Source organism: Sarcophilus harrisii, chromosome 1, assembly GCF_902635505.1.
Source record: "Sarcophilus harrisii chromosome 1, mSarHar1.11, whole genome shotgun sequence".
Lineage (NCBI taxonomy): Eukaryota > Metazoa > Chordata > Mammalia > Dasyuromorphia > Dasyuridae > Sarcophilus > Sarcophilus harrisii.
Genome location: NC_045426.1, coordinates 316,144,801 through 316,164,355, shown reverse-complemented (window position 1 = coordinate 316,164,355; position 19,555 = coordinate 316,144,801). Strand labels below are relative to the sequence as shown.

Here is a 19,555-nt window from a genome sequence, read left to right as displayed (position 1 = left end):
AGGCAGAGAAGGAGCAGTCCATGTAGATAGGAGGATCAAGAAAATTACCAGATTACCAGAAACCTACAGGAAAGAGATGCAGAGGGAGAGAGTGATCAAATGTGTCAAAGGCCACAGAAAAATCAAAGAGAAAGAAGATAGCCTTTAAGTTAAGAAATCATTGGTAATTGGAAAAAAGACATCTTGATAATATGGAAATAAGTTTAGAAGAATTACACATTTAACCTATGTCAGACTGCTTATTGTTTTGGGGAGGAGTGAGGGAGTAGAAAAAAAATTAAAACGAAAGGTTTTACAAAAGAGAATGTTGAAAACTATATTTGCATGTATTTGGGAAAATAAAATTATCATTAAAATTTTTAAAAATAAAAATGTATTAGTGGAATTATGACATCAAAAGTTAGATTGTAAGAAATGAATAAGTGAGAGGAGACAAAAGTTGAAGGCACCTATTGTAGATGGCCGTTTTCAAATTTAGCTACAAGAGACAGAAGAGAAATAGAGCAATAGCAGAAACGGAAGAATCAAGTGAGGGGTTTTTCAGAATAGGGGAAGCAAGGGCTTGTTTATAGGCAGTGGGAAATAAAATAGTAGACAAATTGAGCTACAGAAAGAGAAATCTTTTGGCAGAGATAAATGGAATGGGATCTCTTGAACAAATGGAAGGGTTAGCCTGGGTAAGTGAGTAACTCACCTTAGATGAGATGAGATAGAGGGGAAAGGGAAAAGAAAGCCAGAAGGCACTTGAGTAATAGATAAGGAAGAGGGGAGAAGAGAAAGTTCACGACGAATGGCCTCAAATTTTTTTGTAAATTATGGGCAAACTTATCAGCTTTAAGGGTGGGGAGAGCAGTAACCATGGGAGATTTGAGGAGGGATAAAGAAGTTTAGAAAAATCATTATGGAAAATGTAATAGTTGATAAGGGAGATATAGTAGATTTCCTAGCCACAGCAAGGGCCCATTTGAAGTTGTGTAACATAAATTTGTAGTGGACCCAGTAAGAATGGTTGTATAATTTCTCTATCTTTGTATTAATAGCACATGTATAGAAGCAAAGGCAATCAGCAATAGCTTAGGGTTCTTGTCACAACTATTAACTTCTCACCCAGTTGTAGTCACTTTATTTGTGTCCATCCAAACTCACATCCAGCCAATAATAATTGAATTGTCTCATCTTGTTTCAGTATCATGAGATATGTTTCACCTTCTGCTCTTTCATTCCCACTGTAGGTCTGTGGATTGGCCCACTTTCCTGAAGGAGAATATCATCTACATCCTTGCTGCCCGCCCCAACAGTGCTGCCATTCACCTGAAACCCCTAGGGTAGATCCTCTAGAATGAGGGTTAGTCCCAGTTGGGGCAATGTGGGGTAACCTCCTTCCCTAACTCTTGACACTGATAAAGACTGGGAGGGGGGAGACCTCCAGCATCTTTATTACTAAGTTTTGCCACATCTAGGGCATCTAGATAACTTTTCCTTTCACAGGAAGAATAGCAAGGGCATTGCCTAAGGGAGAGATTCTGGGAAAAGAGAAAATGCTCAATTCTCTACCCCTAACAACTCTTGCTATTACTAGCCAAAAGAAAAAAAAAAAGATTCCTTCCCCTACTATTCCTTCCTCATCTTAACCAGTGTCACTGATGGGATAATTCAAGATTCTTTATCCCTCTAAAGTTGCTAGAAGTTTGGGTTCTACTTGGTTGAGAAGGACCAAACTTGATTGATATTCTAAGTGATCTTTATAGCTGAAAGAGACCTTAGTGGTCACCTAGTCCAACTCTCTCATTTTATAAATGGGGAAAATGAGATCCAGAGTAGTTTTGACTTGCCTAAGGTCACACAGTGAGCAAATGGCAGCACCAGTTAGTAGAAGCCAAGTCTCCTAACTTTCTAGTCCTATCCCTTTATAAAAACTCCCTAGATTTGTTTTGGGGCAGGGGCTGGGGTGGAGGGTATGCATATTCCTTCCATAGTTAGTCAGACTTTTGATTTCTGATTAGCCAGAAATGACCATAGTCCCTTAAATTCCTAATTCTTTTAAATTCTTTTTTTTTTTTTTTTTTTTTTGCTAAGGCAGTTGGGGTTAAGTGACTTGCCCAAGGTCACACATCTGGGAAGTGTTAAGTGTCTGAGGCCAGATTTGAACTCAGGTCCTCCTGACTTCAGAGCTGGTGTTCATTCACTGTGCCACTTAGCTGTCCCTAAATTCTTATTTCTAATTGGCTGAATTAGAAGCAGCCTGCCATACCTACCCTTTATTAATTTTGTAAACTACTGAGACAGGAAAATAGTATCCACCCCAGAATTTCAGTAACTGTGGCTGAAAGAAATCTCACCCAAAGTCGGTACAATTCTAATTAGCTTTGGAAATGAAACTGGTACTCTTAGATGAAGCTGTGTTGTGTCACTATTTTGGAAGTGGACAAAATGAATTATAGTTCTGGCTTCCTAGAACCAAAAGCCTGGATTTGGTGGGCAGTATAGAAAATCAGTCCCTCTTAGCAGTTCAGAGGACTTTATTAAGTAGGTATTACTCTTATCTCCTGTCTCCAGCTTAGTCAGTTCCTATAGACAAGAGTAATTAATAACCCATCATTGTAGAGAATAAAGAAATCTTCCTTAGCATCTCTAGGAAGGAAAAAGGGGTTTTTTCTAAGTTATTAGTACTACAGGTGATCCTTCCATACCACTGTTAGAATATGTGATATACTAGGAGGAAACTTGGAAGAGTACTGGGGCTACCCTGTTTTCTGATGAACAAAGCTTTTCCTAGGGTTAGGGGCTAATGGAATAAGCAGTGACTTAGAGAGAAGGAGGTTTCCCCACCTCTCACTATCAGAAAGCCAAACTAAGTCTTAGATTGCCCTTCCCACATATATTCTCATTAGGCTATGTAACAGCATTTTGTGACTACTTCCTTTCAAATCTGCTCTGGATATTAGATTTTATCAGTATAGAATTGGGATTAGCATTAGGGACTAAATTATGAGTTGCCTGAATGTTCATCTTCTTGGGGTACAATGAAATAGGGGATGGGTATGTAAGTCTGATGACCGGTACTTTAACTTCAAGATCTGACCTGGTTTAGGAAAGCTGCTATATTTCCAGGCTTCTAGTTCCTTAGTGAACTTAAAGTATAATTAAGACCTACAGACTGCCACCCAAAACACTTATGTCCTGTCCCCATGCTCCAGCATTGTGAATGCTGATCTTTAGGAAGAGCAGAAATGAAAGGAACCCCTCTTCATCCTCCCAAGTCTTCTCTATAGCTGTTAAATAATATAAAGAAACCTTATACTACAGCCCAGATAAAATAGATTTGGAGAAGATAGGTTACTGAACTAGGAGGCAAATCTCTTGGTTTCTGTTTTTTTCTTCTGTTAACTCACAAAGACTTTGATTAGGTAAATTCAACTCTTATTCAATGCATTAGTTTCTCTAACTAAAAATTTGAAGAATGAGTTCTGTCATATGAAAGCCAAAATTTCCCTGAGTGCTGAAGAGACATTCCTTGGCAACTTCATATCAATAAAATGGAGAAATAGGACCTAGTGTTGTTGATACTTTGAGATCATCAGTATCATTGACAATGAGCCAAGTCCAGAATTGAACAGGAGGAGAATGGGCTGGATTACCTTTGTAAAATTGCACAGTGCTTTTAATGACTCCATATTTCTCATTAAAACAAAAGACTCATCTTTTTTAACACTCTTCTTGTGTGTTATATAGCTTCAAGTCATGGCACACCACAGTCTCTGAAGAATTAAAATTACCTAACAGGCAATAGAGTGGCATAGGATGGGCAAAAGTAGAATGTAACATGTAAGCAACCAAGAAAAAATTTAATAAAGGATATCATCAGATAATAAGAAAAGAAACTGTCATGGCCACTACAAGGACAAGAACTCAGCTGGCATTCATGTGGTATCAAAAGAATCCCAGAAGTCCTACAGCATATTAGGTAGACCTCTTGTAGAGGATTTATGGGAGTATGGACAAGAAATGTACAAGATTAAGAGGGATGAATGGGTTTCTATCTACATTATTGGAAAGAACCTTCACATAAGATTACTGATCCAGTGAAATACTGAGATTATCAAAGGAATGTCACAGTAAATGCAATGAAGTCATGAAAATTTATGGTCCACAAAACAGAAAAAAATCAACATGGAGAAATAATGAAAGTTGAATATTTAAACCTGAATTCAAGATAAGAGTGTGACTCACTGTGTTCTGAGAATTTCACAAGCTATAGCTATTTTATTTTTCCTCTACTGTGTTCAGAATATTGACTGATAGTTGGCAGTCATTCCCACCAGAAAAGGAAAAAGTAAGTTGCCTTCTTTCATTCATGATGGCATCAAGAACATTGCATTCCATCCTAAGCTTTTATCCCAAGAAGCACTTGTATGCTTTCTCACTATACATCAAGTCAGAGACCTAGGGGTTCACTAAAGAATGATCCTCAGAGAATAGATCTGATTTCCACAAGGTAATTGGAGGGACACACATTATTCTTCAAAAACTTAAGGGATCTCATCTTTTGCACTCAAGGAACTTGATGACCTTCATTAACTACCAGGATCATGATTCTAGGTTCACTTATCCTGCTTAGATGAAAAGTGATGCCAAAAAAGATTGCTCTCCAGCCACAGCCTTATGTCTTAAATGTGTGAGAAAGCCGTATGGTACAGCTTGAAAGGTAGACACATCAGAAGTCCATCCAAACAGAACTGTTATTCGGTGTGCTTGACTATTGCTCCTTTCACTTGGTGCTCTGGTGAGGCTTAAGTGAGTTCCGTTTCCCTTTTTCAAGGAAAGCAAGGAAAAGGATTAAGTCTTTTCTCTCAAACTGGGGGGATTGAGGCAAAGAATATTATAGAAGTGGATTCTTATTTGAGAACCAGATTACCTATATTGGAAAGAACCTTGAAATGTCCATTCTTCTTGCCTCTTGGCAGGGCTGGACAAATTGATAGCTCTCCCATTTTTCATAAACCATTAGCCAGAGAGGGAGATTCCAAAGCTCTATCTGAGGTAAGCCATTGTTCAAAGTCCTTGGTCATCAATTCTACGCAGCCTAAGTCCTGTCTTCTCCAATTTGTTTCCTCCTACTGCCTCACTGGGGAGTTGTATGGAATATTTGAACACTCCAATATATTAATAAAATAACCCCCCTTTAACCTTAACTCTTTCCTCCTAGGTCATCCTAAGACCTTTCAGTTATGATCTTACTGTAAATTCTTTCAGCATAGATGTCCTCTCCTAGTAAAGGGACTCAGTTTCTGTCCATTGACTTCAGCAACATGATCCTAATATCTCTTCCCCATCTTTTTTCTTCTGAGGGGAGGCATTGACTATCAAATATCTTTAGAGAAAACTACTATGAAATTCCTTATTATCCATCAGGCTACTTCCTTAAAACCAGATTAAAATTGTGCAGCCCCTGCTATCTATCAGGTTGAATGGAAAAGGACCTGCCACAAAAAAGCAGCTGTAACCACCTACTGAAGTATTGCCATTACTCTTTCCCTGTGGCCTCTTGCCTTCCTGTTTTCCTTTAATATTGAGGAACAGGCTCTAGATTTAGATACACTAAAAACTGATCTTGGGTTCTTGATCATTGTTAACATTTGATATTGAAAAAGAGGCCTTATCTCCTACACATTGTTTAGAAATACAGAGAGCTAATCTTGGGTTCTTGATCATTAATATTTGAGATTCAAAGAGGAAGAGGCTATACACCAAAATCACTCTTACAGGTTCATCTCTTTATTTTATCTCCAGCTCCATACAAAAGTATTTTGCCCATGGAAATGCTAAGAGCACACACAAACACAAATACATTGCTTTCCCAACCCAATGTCACTGTAACTGAAGAGTGATTTCTGTTCAGATCTACTAGCCTTGCTAAGCTGCTCCTGACATCCAAGCTTTGGAAGCATCTACATAGAATGGCAAAAGGCCTAGAACCTTTTATCCTTTACAGGAGTGACCACTATGAAACCCTACTCACCCCAAGCCCTTGCCTTTTTATAACTGGAAGTACAGCAGGGACTGTATTACCTTTTGGGATGTGCCACTTTAGAAGAGGAGGAGGTCTCACTTGGGAAACCCCTGGAATCACCAATCTATGAAAGTTGTACCTACTATAATCATGCCAGCACCAATGTGAATGAACCCAGATACCAGAACTGTAGCCGGCAAGCAGAGATGGAAATTTAGTAGAAATTAACTAGAAAAGCAGCACTAGGAGTCCTCTTCGTCCTAAGGACAGAAGCAACATAGCAGGTGGCACTGGGATGCTGATGCTACCCAGCCACCCAGAATTCTTAAGTGGATGCCTGTGACCCTGCAAACCAAAGTGTACTATTTTTCAGCTGGCAGCTTGTAGTGTGAAGTGTGCAGACAATGCAGTAAGAAGCTGAGCAGCCCGGATTCTAGAATTTCAGGAGACACCATCAGCCAGCATGAAGCCACAGCCAGAGCCACTTACTATACAGGTTTACAGTTGAATCCCTCAGCTGCTGCTTTTTGCATGGCATTTACTCTATAATCACTTGAGATCTCTGAGCTTCTGGGGAATAAGTACATTATTGTATGCTTGTTGCAGCTCAATGAACTTCCTTATCAGACTGTTCATGACAGTTCAGCCTCTCAGAAACACTGTTCTACATTTGATCCAGTCTTTACCATTACCCTTGGTAGCCCTTGGAATGAGCCATGGTTTTTAAAGAAAGAAACATTAAGGATAACCGGAATCATGATCTCTCTGCCATATTTCTTTCATGATCCAGTGTGGCATGTCATTCATTCTTTGTGCTTTTAAAGTGGGTCCTATTGTATGATCCAGGCATGTATTACTTCTTGGGAAGTCTGCAGTTTCATATTGGGGATATATGCTCCCACCTGGTTAGGAATGTACGTAGGCAGTTGGAACTGCCCTTAGGTGGTCATTTCTCCACTGCTCTCTAAATTTTTGTAACCTTTGGGATTGGGTTGTCATATCCTTTTAACAGATAATGGCAGTGGGACACAACAAAAAAAGGACTTTCCAAGAATCTATACTAAAACAAGGAGAGGATTGAAGATAGAATTGAGGTGTCTTGGATACCAATTCTGGGAGCTTGGCCACAATGCCTGAAGAGATGTCTCCTTTGATCCTTTCCTGAAGAACACTGAAGACATATTTGAGGAATACTTAGGCAGTGGGTCACACTTATCCTTTCTTCTTCCACATTCTCACTCTTAGGAGTTGGCATGCCCTTTTTAATAGAATCTGCCCCACGCCCTGTACCTGTCTTTCTGTGAACAACTAACTTGGACATTGAGGGGTAAGATCCCCAATTTCATTTTTCCCTTGATTATAGTTGCATGTTTCTTCTACCCGTGCCCAGTCTTTGTGGGCAGTGCAGCCAAATGGAGCTGGTACTCCCAAAGTCTGGGCACACACAGAATATCCTAATAAAGAAATCTTTACACGACTACCTCCATGTGTGGTGTTTATAAAAAGGTAGAAATGTAATTCAAGAGCCAGCTAGAAAGACCTGAACTCAAAACATTCTTGTCAAGGCTTAGGAAATATATGTTTGACAAACTTATTTGCTCCCATATCTCTGCCATGGATGCTCATGTTCTCAGGATATTGACCTACATTTGTCCCTTTTAGTTGGAGGGGGTCTACAGTTTCCCAGAAAGGAATAGTCTCACTGAGAAGGAAGATACTAAGCAGTGAGTCTTCCCAAGGAATCACAGATCCTGACTTATCTCCAGGACATTTCTGATATTAATCTTCTTGAGAACTATTAAGGGCTAGAAAGGGGGAAAGGGTGGTTAGATCACCTTTAATGGAAATTCTGATCTATGTACATACACTCATACTATCCTGATAACCTGGAATAATCACAAAAGCTGGATTTTTCCCAGATTGGAAGATTGGAACAGGGCACACAAAGGTCCTAAATTAAACACATTTTTATTTTAGAGTTTTTGTGCTCTGCATCTGAGCAAACTTTACTCTTGATCTCTGATCATCCATGGACCAACACTGCTACCTAGTTTTTTTTAAGCTTTTTATTTTCAAGACATATGCATAATTTTCAATATTCATCCTTGCAAAACCTTGTGTTCCAATTTTTTCCCTCCTTTCTCCTCACCCTCTCCCCTAGATAGCAAGTAATCCAATACGTTAAATATGTGCAATTCTTCTATACATATTTCCACAATTATCATGATGCACAATGAAAGTAACAAAAATTTAAAAATGCAACAAAACAGTGAAAATACTATGTTATAATTTCTTAAATGGTGTATTTTGCTAAGTAAAGCTTTTCAGAGGGAAGGGTTGTGCTACCTAGTTTTTAAATTTTTCATAAGTAAAGCAACAAGATAACACAAATACAAATACCCTGAATTCTAGCCTGGGGGATTGGGCTGCTCCAGCTTTTCAAACCTTGCTGGATCCTCAAGTCAATCCCCAAAACCATCACATCACACCACATCCCATCTGAATGGTTTTAAGACTAAGGATTAAAATGAAACTTTTGGGGGCAGAGGCCTAGTGGGATAGGCAAAAGATTTGGGATAAAAGATATCACTGGGATTATGTTGCCAGAATGGGTGGATTCAACTGAGTCTTAGTAAGGATCAAGTATTACACTATACAGCCTCAATCCTTCAGACCATAATAAGCAGAGAAAGATCAAGAATATTTCAGAGGTTACCAATGAATTTGGCAAACTGTCCTCTGCTTCACTCCTAGTTATGTTTTGTACTCCCATTTTCACAACAGTCTAGCTTCTTAAGGCACCCAAAGGTATACTTAATAGGAAGGGTATCTGACTTGATTTCTCTGGTTGCATAGTAAGGGAGACACTAGTAAATGGTCCTGGAATCATATAGGGGAAAAATGTGGGGCATAAAATTTACCAAAAAAGATAGGGGTGTCCAGAGCAAAGGCAACATACTGTAGGTGAGCCTTATGAGTCTTTGGCTAAAAAAAGAGGTTTTTGAGATTTTTTGGATTTACACTTCATTGAAAAAGGAGTTAAGAGTAAGGAGGAGCCTTTGTCCTGAACTCTCTAATGAGATCAATAGCTTTTAATAGAACTAACACCTCCATTCCCAACCAAAATGAAACAAGGTTTTACATTAATAGAATTTTCTTCCTAGCAGCTGATTTTCAGGTTTTCAAAGGTGTCCCCACTGCTGACACTTTGGGGCTGTTGTCCGTGGTGCTGAAGGCACCAGACAACCCAGTCGAGACTGTCCCACAAATCCTAGATCCTATTTTTCAAGGATGTGAAAATTATTTACATCTCCAGTGTATCACCCCATATTCCAAAGAAAATCAAAAACATTACGAAGATAAAACTAAATTAAATTTGTTACATTTTGTAAATCTATCCTACACTGCACTTTTCAAAATTATATCATGCTATCAATAACTTAATTGGGCTTCAGTTTTTTCATAAGAATGACGTATTTGATGGTATTCAAGGAATGTCTCTTTTAAATCTAACATTCTAGGAACCTATAAGCTTTTAAGTGCCCACAACTGCTGAATGGTTGATATGTGCCTAATCCTATTTTGGGGAAAGAGGAAAAGACCTAGTACAAGATCTCAAGAAATTCATAATCTTTTTGAAAAAGACTAAAAGCTGTGAAATGGTGAAAAAGTAGATTATATGGTATTGGTTCCTCAGATAAACCCTTTGTGCTTAACAATTCTACTTTACCTTCATTCTCTATCTCCCATGATTCTTTAGCATGACTTATTACCTTTTTTTCTACTCATGGTTACTACCAACCTCCACCCCAACACTTGTGACCCAGTCTCCTACTTAACTAAAATCAAGATCATTTAACATGAACTTATCTTCTTCCATTCCTCAAAACTTTGCAGTATTATCCACATTCACCACCTTTCTGAATCTAAAGAGATGTATTTGTCACTAAAGTTAATCCCTCTGTTTATGTCCTTGATCTCCAGCAGAACCTTAATCCAAACAATTCTCTCACTACACTTCCAATTTCTTCTCCCTTTGCACCTTCCTATTTGCATAGGCATACTTAGATCTTCCAATCCTTTTGTTTTTAAGCCTTTCCTTGAGGTTCAATTATGTTTACCTTTTGTCCTATTGCTATCCTCCCTTTCATTAGCAAACTTCTGAAAAATATTCAATGATCCCACTTCATCCCCGCCACCCCTACTACCCATCTACTACTCTCTCAAAGGTCAACACTAATGTCCAAATCACAATTCATAGGACTACATGTCCAGAGACTTGAGTCTAAAAGTGACTTTAGGGATTATCTATCCTAGTCCCCTTATATATGAAAAAACTAAGACCTTAGGAGGCTAAATGAATTGGATTAGGTCACAGATAGTAAGCAGCAAAGGTTGGGTTCAACCACATGGTTAGAAACAAATTGGAAGCAAATGAATATGATCTAATAAGTCACTCCTCAAAAATTTTCAGTGGTTTCCTATTGTCCAAATAAAATTTAGATATCTCTATCCATCATTTAAGGCCCTCCGCAATTTGTGAATATGATTCTCTACAATCGTGAGAGAGAGGTATGTCTACTCTAATTTTGCTCTGCTATTTCCTATACCTAATAATTCTACTAAATTCTTAATCATCCTTTAAAGCTTATCTCAAAAGTACTTTCTTCCACAAAGCCCTCACCTCCACCATGGCAAAGACTTTGTTCTGAACCTCTCTAATGCACTCTTTGGGTGATATTATATGTTATAATCATATAATTGTCTTAATCGCTCTATTTAGAGGTATAACCAACAGCCTCAACCCCAGGATGTTAATCTTTGTGGTTCTGCTCTCCTTAGGCCATATCCTATCCTCAGTAAACCCTCTGCTCCCTCACCTGCAATGGCCTAACATTCCCTAATAGTCTTATTGTTACTGTACCCCCCTCTCCCAGGCCTGTTGTCCTGTTGTACCACAGGAACATTTTTGTGTCCTGGGGCAGAGGGAGTCTACCACCATGCTTTTTGTCAGCTACATCCTTTCCTGAATTCCTCAATGGGACTGGAAGGTATGAAGACAAGAATCAGATTCTTTAAGGAGTAAGTCATCCTTCCTTGATATGACTGCCCCTAATTGGGAGTGAAAAGCATTGAACTATGTACCTAATGAAGGTGAAGATATACCATTCCTCCTTTACTGGTCCCTTCCCAGATTCCCTCTTCCAAGGGAAAGCCTTCCTAGCAGTGGCTTTGGAATGTCCCTTAACTCCCCCTCACAGGGGAGATGTCCTGGAGTCTTAATTCCACAAAGCTTTATTTCCCAAGGGGGCCTTTCCTTGAGATTTCCCTCTCTTCTCAATCCTCGACCACTTCCCAACTAGCCCTTGAGAACTTATTAAAATATTAAAAACATCTCCCCTTCTCTAGGGAGAGAAATATACTTCTCTTTGTAGAGTGCCTGGAGGCAGATAATAACTATATAACATATGGACAATGGACAAAGACCTAAGATAAAAGCCTCTTTCTTCCAAACATTTTTGGGAACTTTGCTCCAATCCTAAGTCCCCTGTCTAGAAAACTTGCATTTCTAGTGATAACTGCACATCAGAAAACACTGTTTCCCCACTAATTTTTCAGTCCTCAACTTCCTTGACCTCTTTATAATTTCTGACATAGCCAAAAGTCTTTTGAAACACCATACTCTTCCCCTGATTTTCTCCACTGTTTTCTTTGCTTTTGGTGAAGGTGAAGACTTTAAATCTTTTGGGGGTTATTACTTAAAGGCCTGTCCTTGTCTTCCTCTGCAATCTTATTGCCCCGATTTCCAACTTCTTTCTTATTGGAACATAATTTTGTTACCTTTTGAAGAAAAATCCCAATCTATTTCTCCAGCCCTGAGCTCTCTTCTGAACAGCATAGAGGATATCTCCACTTGGATTTCTCATTAGTATCTCAAGCTCACCCTGTATAAAACTGAGCTCATGTTCTTTCCTCACAAACTTGCTTTTCCTTATGACTTCATTCTTTCTATCTATGATATTACCTTTTCAACTTAGGTGAAGTTTGATTTCCCCCTCTCCCTCACTGTTTATATTTATTCAGTTCCCAAATGCCACTGATTCTATTTCATTTATCCTTTCCTCTCTCTTTCCATAACCATCATCCCAGCATAGATTCTCATCACTACTCCATGTGGTTTAAATCAGGGCCCTTTTTGCTTGAGAAATTTTTACGTGATTCAGGATCTATGAGTATATATAACAGGTATGCAAATCTAACATTTGCTGATAATAAATCATAATTTTGTGACCCTCACATCAATTAGAAGACCCCCCCATGGGATCATAACAGCCACAAATTAAGAAGCTAAAGTATAAATGAATCAGATTACAGAATAATCTATTGCAGCTAGAAGATACCTTAGAAATCAGCTATTCTAATTCAGTATATAGATGAGAAAACTGATTCTCAAAAAAAGTTACAGTGCTTTTGCCAAAGTCACATAATGATCGAGGCAGTAGTAAGTGGCAAAGCCAGGATTTGAGAGTCACTGACTCCAAACCCAGAGATATTTCCCAGTACTGTGGTGAGAAAACTTTGTAAACTGCACCCAAGTGAGCTAACAAGATAGAAGGACACATTCTCTTTCTTGTAGAAGTTGGGGAGAAATTGAGAAGTGTAAAGATTATAATCCTTTCAGTCTTCTTCCTAACCCAGTTCCCAGCTCTTTTCTCTGACATGAGAGATACTGGTATCCTAAAAAGTGCCCAGACATAAAGGAAATATGTCCAATGGATAAATTCAGTGGAAAGAGTATTGGAGCTAAAAGATCTATATTCATTTCCTATCTTTTACTACCTGTGAGACCTTGGACAGATCATTTGATCTCTGTGAATCTGTAGATCTCATTGGGACTTACAGAGATTTGTAAAATAAGAGAGTTACACTAAATGTCTTCTGAAGTCACCTCTAGTTCTAGTTCTAAATCAGAAGAAGCTGGCATCAGAATCAGTAAGACCTAGTTTGACATCCTGCCTCTATCACATATAGGCTTTTTGGTCCTGGGCAGATTAGTTAATTTCTCAGTATTCCAGGCAACTCACAAAGTCTCTAAATTTCTGAGAAAGGAACAAAAGTTCCTCATCTAGAATTCTGTACATCAATGTAAATCACAGTAAAGGAAAAAAGTATCCAATTGCAAATGTTTTCTCCCTTCTTCCACATAACTACCACCGCCTCTCAGTCACCCATGCTTGCCCTGCAGGGAAGAAGAGCCTGTCCTAGAGAACAGGGTGGGGAATTGCAGAATTTATTATTCATTCTAAACTTTGGAAAACAGAAGAGAGCTAGTTAAGAGCTGAGCTCTAGATGCCCTCTGGTGACAATCTTTGGTACTCTCTTCACTGTCATAAAGTTGGAATTTGGGTTCCTTCCAGTCCAGTGATCTGATTTTGACTCAGTGTTTTATTGGGGACTGTGGTAGCTTCCCTCTATGATAACATTTTCATAAGAGTTCCAATTTCCCCTGGAATTGGAGATCTAACATCACATGTTCATCTAGGTAGTATATCTTTAAATATTATAAATATTATAAATTGTAAATATTGTATTTTAAATATTGTAATTTATTGTATTTTCAACCTGAACCACTATCTTATTCATTTAATCTGTTATTTGCTGAGCAACTACTGTAGGTAAAACAGTGAATTTGACATTGTAAGGACTAAAAAGACAGGAAACACGCATTTATTGAGCTATTGTATCCCAGGCTCTATGCTAAGTGCTCATTACAACAATTCTAGGAGATGTGTATTGTTTATTATCCTCATTTTATGGTTGAGGAAACTGAAGTCAGAATTCAAGTGACTTGCTAAGGGCCACACAGCCAGTGTGTGAGGTCCTATCTGAATTCAAGGCGTTTTGAATTGTAGCCACAGGGCCTACTAGCTATCCCTTGCCCTCAAAGCTTTTGAAAATAAAACATGGGCTACCAGAGAAGGGAAAGCAAAGCATAGAAAGACCTAGAAAGGGAAATGCCAATGCAGAGCAGGATATGCTTAAGTGTTAATGAATGGTACAGAGAAAGGAAGTGCTGGGAAACTTGAAGAAGAAATGGGCATTGGCTGGCTCAGTCAGGGATGACTGCATGGAGGAGATAGAATTTCATTTGAACCTTGAAGAGTGGGCAAAAATTTGAGTCAACAGAGAATGGAAAGGAGAAAGGGAACTTTAACTATGGGCACAGCATGAGGGAAGAGTTCACAAAGAGAACACAAGATATATTTATGAAATAGGCCAGGCTGACTGAAGTGGAGGGTCTGCATTAGGAATCAGTAGGAGATAAGATTGGAAAATTAGCTTGGGGCCTGACCATAAAATGCCTCACCAAATAATCCGACCTTATTCCTATAGGTAACAAAAAGCCTTTGAAGGTTTCTGAGTAAGGGACTGACTTGCATTTTTTAAAACCAAATTTGTGATCTCATTGGATTTCTTCAGATGAGAAAACTGTTATCGGCTTAAAAGTGTAGTCTTAGAGAATTGCCTGAAGTCCTGAGTTTCAGAGGTAGAATTTGAACCCAGGACTTCATAATTCTATGGCAACTCTCTATCTATTATGCTATGCTATTTCTCAACATCTGCATTAGGGAGGTTAATTTGGTGGCAATGTATAGGATAGATAGGAAAGGGGAAACACTAGCGATGAGGAAACCTATTAGAGTAACAATCCCAGTAATCCAGTATGAAGAGATAAAGTAACTACTGGAAGCAGGGGGGTGGGGGAGAGCAGGGAGAGACAGACAGAAAGAAAGGGAGAGAGAGAAGGAAGGAAAAAGGAAGGAAGGAAGAAAATCTTACTGTTATTTGTCTTGAAATTATCACCTTTAAATTTTAAAGAGACATTGCCATTTATCCCAGTTCTAGTTCAACTAAATTCAACAAACATTAGACATTTGTTTACCATATACAAGGAACTGTGTTAGGCATTAGGGATAGATGTAATATATATTCGTCTTTGCAAAATGGTAAAGGTATACTCACACATAATACAAGTTTCAAAAGCACTGGGTAAAATAGGTGAAATAGAGAGGCCTAGAGGATTTGAGGAGGAAAAACTTTCTTCAAGCCAAGCTAAGTCAACAATCATTTATTAAATGTTTACTATGTGCTAAGCACTGGGAATACAAATAGAAAAAAAGGGACAGTCCCTGCTCTCAAGGAACATACTTTCTAATGAGGAAAACAACAGATATAAGGAGGCTGAAAAGAATAGGGGAGAAGGGAGGGAAAGAGAAAACATCCAGATGGAGAGCAAAATGGAAAAGTCCAGAAGAGTGCAGCCTGGTAGGAAATTAAAGAGTTTGTGGGTTTAGAGGAGAGAGACAATTTCATGAAGATAGTTGGACCCAGGGCTGAACTCTGAAGGAAGGTAAAAGTTGTCAGTAGGTAGAAAATGAAAAAAGATAGTACAAGAGATATAGTATAAGAGATGACATGCACAAAAACATAGAAATGGAAATGAGCAATAAATACAGGAGACGGGGCAGCTAGGTGGCACAGTAGATAGAGCACCAGCCCTAAAGTCAGGAGGACCTGAATTCAAATTTGACTTCAGACACTTAACACTTCCTAGCTGTGTGATCCTGGGGCAAGTCACTTAACCCCAATTGACTCAGGGGAGAGAGAGACAGAGAGAGAGACAGAGAAAGATATAGGAAATGATCACATGGTCCAGTGTGTATGCAGCATAGAATATAGGAAAGCTCGAGAGTGACATAAGTCTGAAAAGATAGGTTCAGTCAGAACTTTTGAATGTTCTGTGTATGTATATATATATATATATATATATATATATATATATATATATATATAAAATGTCCTCCATGGCTCTTTTCAATAATGAGGTAAGTCAGGCCAATTCAAATAGACTTGTGAAGGAGAGAGGCAGCAGCATCCAGAGAGAGGACTGTGGGGACTGAATGTGGATCACAACTTAGTATTTTCATCTTTTTTGTTATTTGCTTGCTTTTCGTTTTTTCAATTTTTTCCCTTTTTGATCTGATTTTTCTTGTGCAGCATGATAAATGTGGAAATATATATAAAGGAATTGCACATGTTTAACATATGTTGGATTGCTTGCTGTCTAAGGGAGGGGGGGAAGAAGGGAGGGAGAGAGATTTGGAGTGCCAAGCTTTGCAGGGATGAATGTTGAAAACTATTCTTACATATATTTTAAAAATAGAAATTTATTACTTTAAAAAATCCTCTGATCATTTCTCATCCTCTTATCCTAGTTGAAAATGGTGAGCCATTGAAAGTTTTTGAGCAGAGAGAGGACATTATCAAACAGGTATTAAATAGATTATTTTGGCAACTGTGTACAAGGTAGATTTGAGAAGGAAGATATTGGAGTTAGGAATACCCATTAAGAGTTGAAAGAAAAGGTTGAAGGGGGAGATATTATTGAGTATAGAATCAATAGAATTTGAGAATTAATTTGAGGGAGTGGGAAGTGAAAATGAAAGTTTAGTCAAGAATGGATTCAAGATGTTGAGCCTGAGTGAGAGAATAATAGTTCCATCAATCTAAGTAAATTTAGGGGAAACATACTTGGGAGAGAATCTTGAGCCTGAGGTAGGTGAAACACTAGCTATATATACCTAGCTCAGCTCAAGAAAGACATTGAGATTGAAGATATTTCAAATTCTAGGGTTTGAGAACCAAGTCCATTCCATCCCTTTCTAATTCTATGGATAGTTATCCTGAACCTTCTCAGTTTTCCACTTCCCAAACTAGAGTACCCATCTCTGAAATTAGTCCTAATTGTATATCCTGTCCCACCCCATCTCAGTTCTGACCTCCTCCAGTAGTGCTTGACTTATCTTTTTGTCTGATGGAAAAACAATGGAGTTCCACAAGGAATTTCATGGTTTGGTGATTTATCCAGAGCTGCCGAAATAATCATAGTCCCTGCTGACAAATTTACAAGAGTTAAATCTCCAGCAGATGCAGACTTGCAGGCAAACACCTACACACACACACACACACACACAGAGCGTGGGCGATGATAACATATGCAGCATACAAGGTAGGCACTCCATCACTACTTCTTGAATGAATGAATGAGTGAATGAATGAATAAATGAACATTTGGATTATCTTCAAACTAATCTGGAGAGGCTTCTTCAAGGAGAAGAGAATTTTGAAGAAGCACAAAGGTTTGACTGAAGATTATTGAGAGCTATATTGCAAAGGCCAATGGACTAACCCTATTTTAGTCAAAAGACTTGAGTTTGAATTCTGTTTTTTCTCTGTTAGCTGAACAAATTACTTATCTCTAAGTCTGTTTCCTCATTTGAAAAGCAAGCATAATAATTATACTAATTTCTTTACAGGATTGATATAAAATGAGATGCACATTCAAAATTAAAAGTATGCTCATTCAATGATGTACATTAAAATGCTATTTATTTTGTACCAACAAAGCCTGTTTTGATGTCATATGCTATCAGTGGAGATCGTTCTGTGTTCTCAAAGGTTATTCCAGCAAAGCACAAAATCCTGATCTAATTAAGATTAAAAGGCTTCAAATATAGATGTAGCAATGATAATAAGCATTATATATATGTCATCTAAGTACCTGGCTGGCTATGTCTGGAGATATTCATCATCAAAAAAGTGACTACCAAGAGTTCAATGAATAAATGAGTGAATGAAAAAGCCTAAATTAAGTGCTTACTTTATCCAGATCATTGTATTAAGCTTTAGGGATTTATATTATAAATTGAGATAATCCTTGCCGTTAATAAACTTACATTCTAATAAGGTAGGGATTTGACTGCAGGGCAGAAGATGAACCAGAGAGTGTTGCAGAGTAGATGGCAAGACATGGAGTTTCAGAGAAGACAGCAGCAAGAATGATGGCAAGATCTAGCTGATTCATATAGAGTCATTGCATAGATGAAAAATTTATAATTTCCTCCTAACATGCACCTTTTTGACCTGCAAGTTTTTCCTTTTGTTCCTCTGCTGCTTCTCGTGGCACAGGCCTCTCTCTCTGTGGCCTCTTGTTACTTCTCCTCTCAGCATGACAAGACTTTATCAGATTCCATTTGCTCTCTTAAGCTCAAAAAGCTGAGCCATCTCCAACTATGTTCCTTTATGACCAATACCATGACATCTTATCAGATACAAGGATCCGGGTGTGAATAGGGTGAGTGGATGGTTTGTGAACTTGGGTACTCTGAGCCAAATCCTTACATGCAAAGTAATTCATGCCATCGGTTTAGACATCACTTTCTTCTGGACTTTGAAAAGACAGCCTACTGATGTTGAGAAAGAATGTGTCTGATTGTATGGCTGCGCCTGGCTGTATTATGCATGACTATATTTGTATGGAAGCCTTATTATCTTTTGAGTTGTCTCTGGATGGTGTGTGATTTGTATGATTGGGTATCTAATATATTGAATCTGTAACTGTGTATCTGTTAGGATTCTTACAAGGTGCTAAGCAAGTGGAATTGAGGAGACAGTGGTTAAATCTACTTTAGCATTGATTAATCCTACAACAAATAATGGTTTCCTAGTGATATAAGGATTGGTGTATACTCAGTGTGGAGCATATAAAGTGGAGCTGTCAGGGCCAGACACACAAGCCCACTCTTGAATGAAGAGACAGTTTCATTCCATCTTCCACCTTTGTGCTTGCTGGAGGCTGAAGTTGACAAAGGCAAAGGACTAGCAGCAGGAGCTCTTGGAACCAAGGAGAGAGATAGACCTCTTTTAAAGCTAACCAGGCCCAGGAAAAGAGACAAGACTTTGAAGGAAACAGTAAAAGATTTGGCTTTAATCCCTGCCTATATTTGGGGTGATTACACTAAACTGAAACGAAGGCTGCCCCCAGAATCCTCCCCAAGAAACCTACTCCCAGAGAACATTACACCTTAAAGAAGAATATTACATGTATCTACTTGTTCTGATTTGAAAGAACTTCAAAGACCACTGACTGACTGAGGTCTATTTTCTATTTATATAGATAATATGAATTAAAACTAAAAATCTGAATGTGAATGAACTTTGAACTGATAGGTAAAGACGATTAGTTGCCAAATCTCATAAATTCTAACTCTACAATGTCTCACATCACTCTCTTCTTCAATCACATGGTTATAATTCTGGTTCAGACCCACATCACCTCTCTATTGCAAAAGTCTCCCTGTTATTGGGAATATCTCTCCCACCTCCAAAGTATCCTCCACACAGCTGTCTAAAGCACAGACCTGACCAAGTCACTTCCCTACTCTTGTAGCTGATTTTTGTCTGTAGAATCAAATGCAAGCTGCTCCATTTGTCCTTTCAAGCCCTTCATATTTGCCTCTATCCTACCTTTTGAGACTTATTTCCCATTTTAATTCCCCTCAACATTCCAGACAAATGGGCCTGCTGGCTGTTCCCTGGAAATAACATTCTTCCTTTCCTATGTCTTTGCTTCGGTTGTCTCCTGTATTTGGAACACCTTCCTTCCTTACCTCATTGAATCCCTCAAAGCTCAGGTAAAGAGCC

General features: G+C 38.5%; 1 protein-coding gene across 4 annotated transcripts in view; it reads left to right on the top strand.

The window, feature by feature from the left end:
* The window catches only part of PHF24 (PHD finger protein 24), a 29,726-nt gene extending 22,236 nt beyond the window's left edge, over nt 1-7,490 (top strand). For 2 of the 4 annotated variants that reach the window (XM_031945420.1, XM_031945417.1), the window contains 2 exons: nt 1,233-1,345; nt 3,733-7,490. In XM_031945420.1, coding sequence (XP_031801280.1) covers nt 1,233-1,329 — 97 coding nt within the window. In that variant the 3' untranslated portion in view covers nt 1,330-1,345; nt 3,733-7,490. Of the gene's footprint in view, nt 1-1,232; nt 2,085-3,732 lie in introns of those variants that run through there. The other 2 variants (XM_031945419.1, XM_031945418.1) reach the window with 2 other exon arrangements.
* The last annotated feature ends 12,065 nt before the right edge of the window (nt 7,491-19,555 follow it).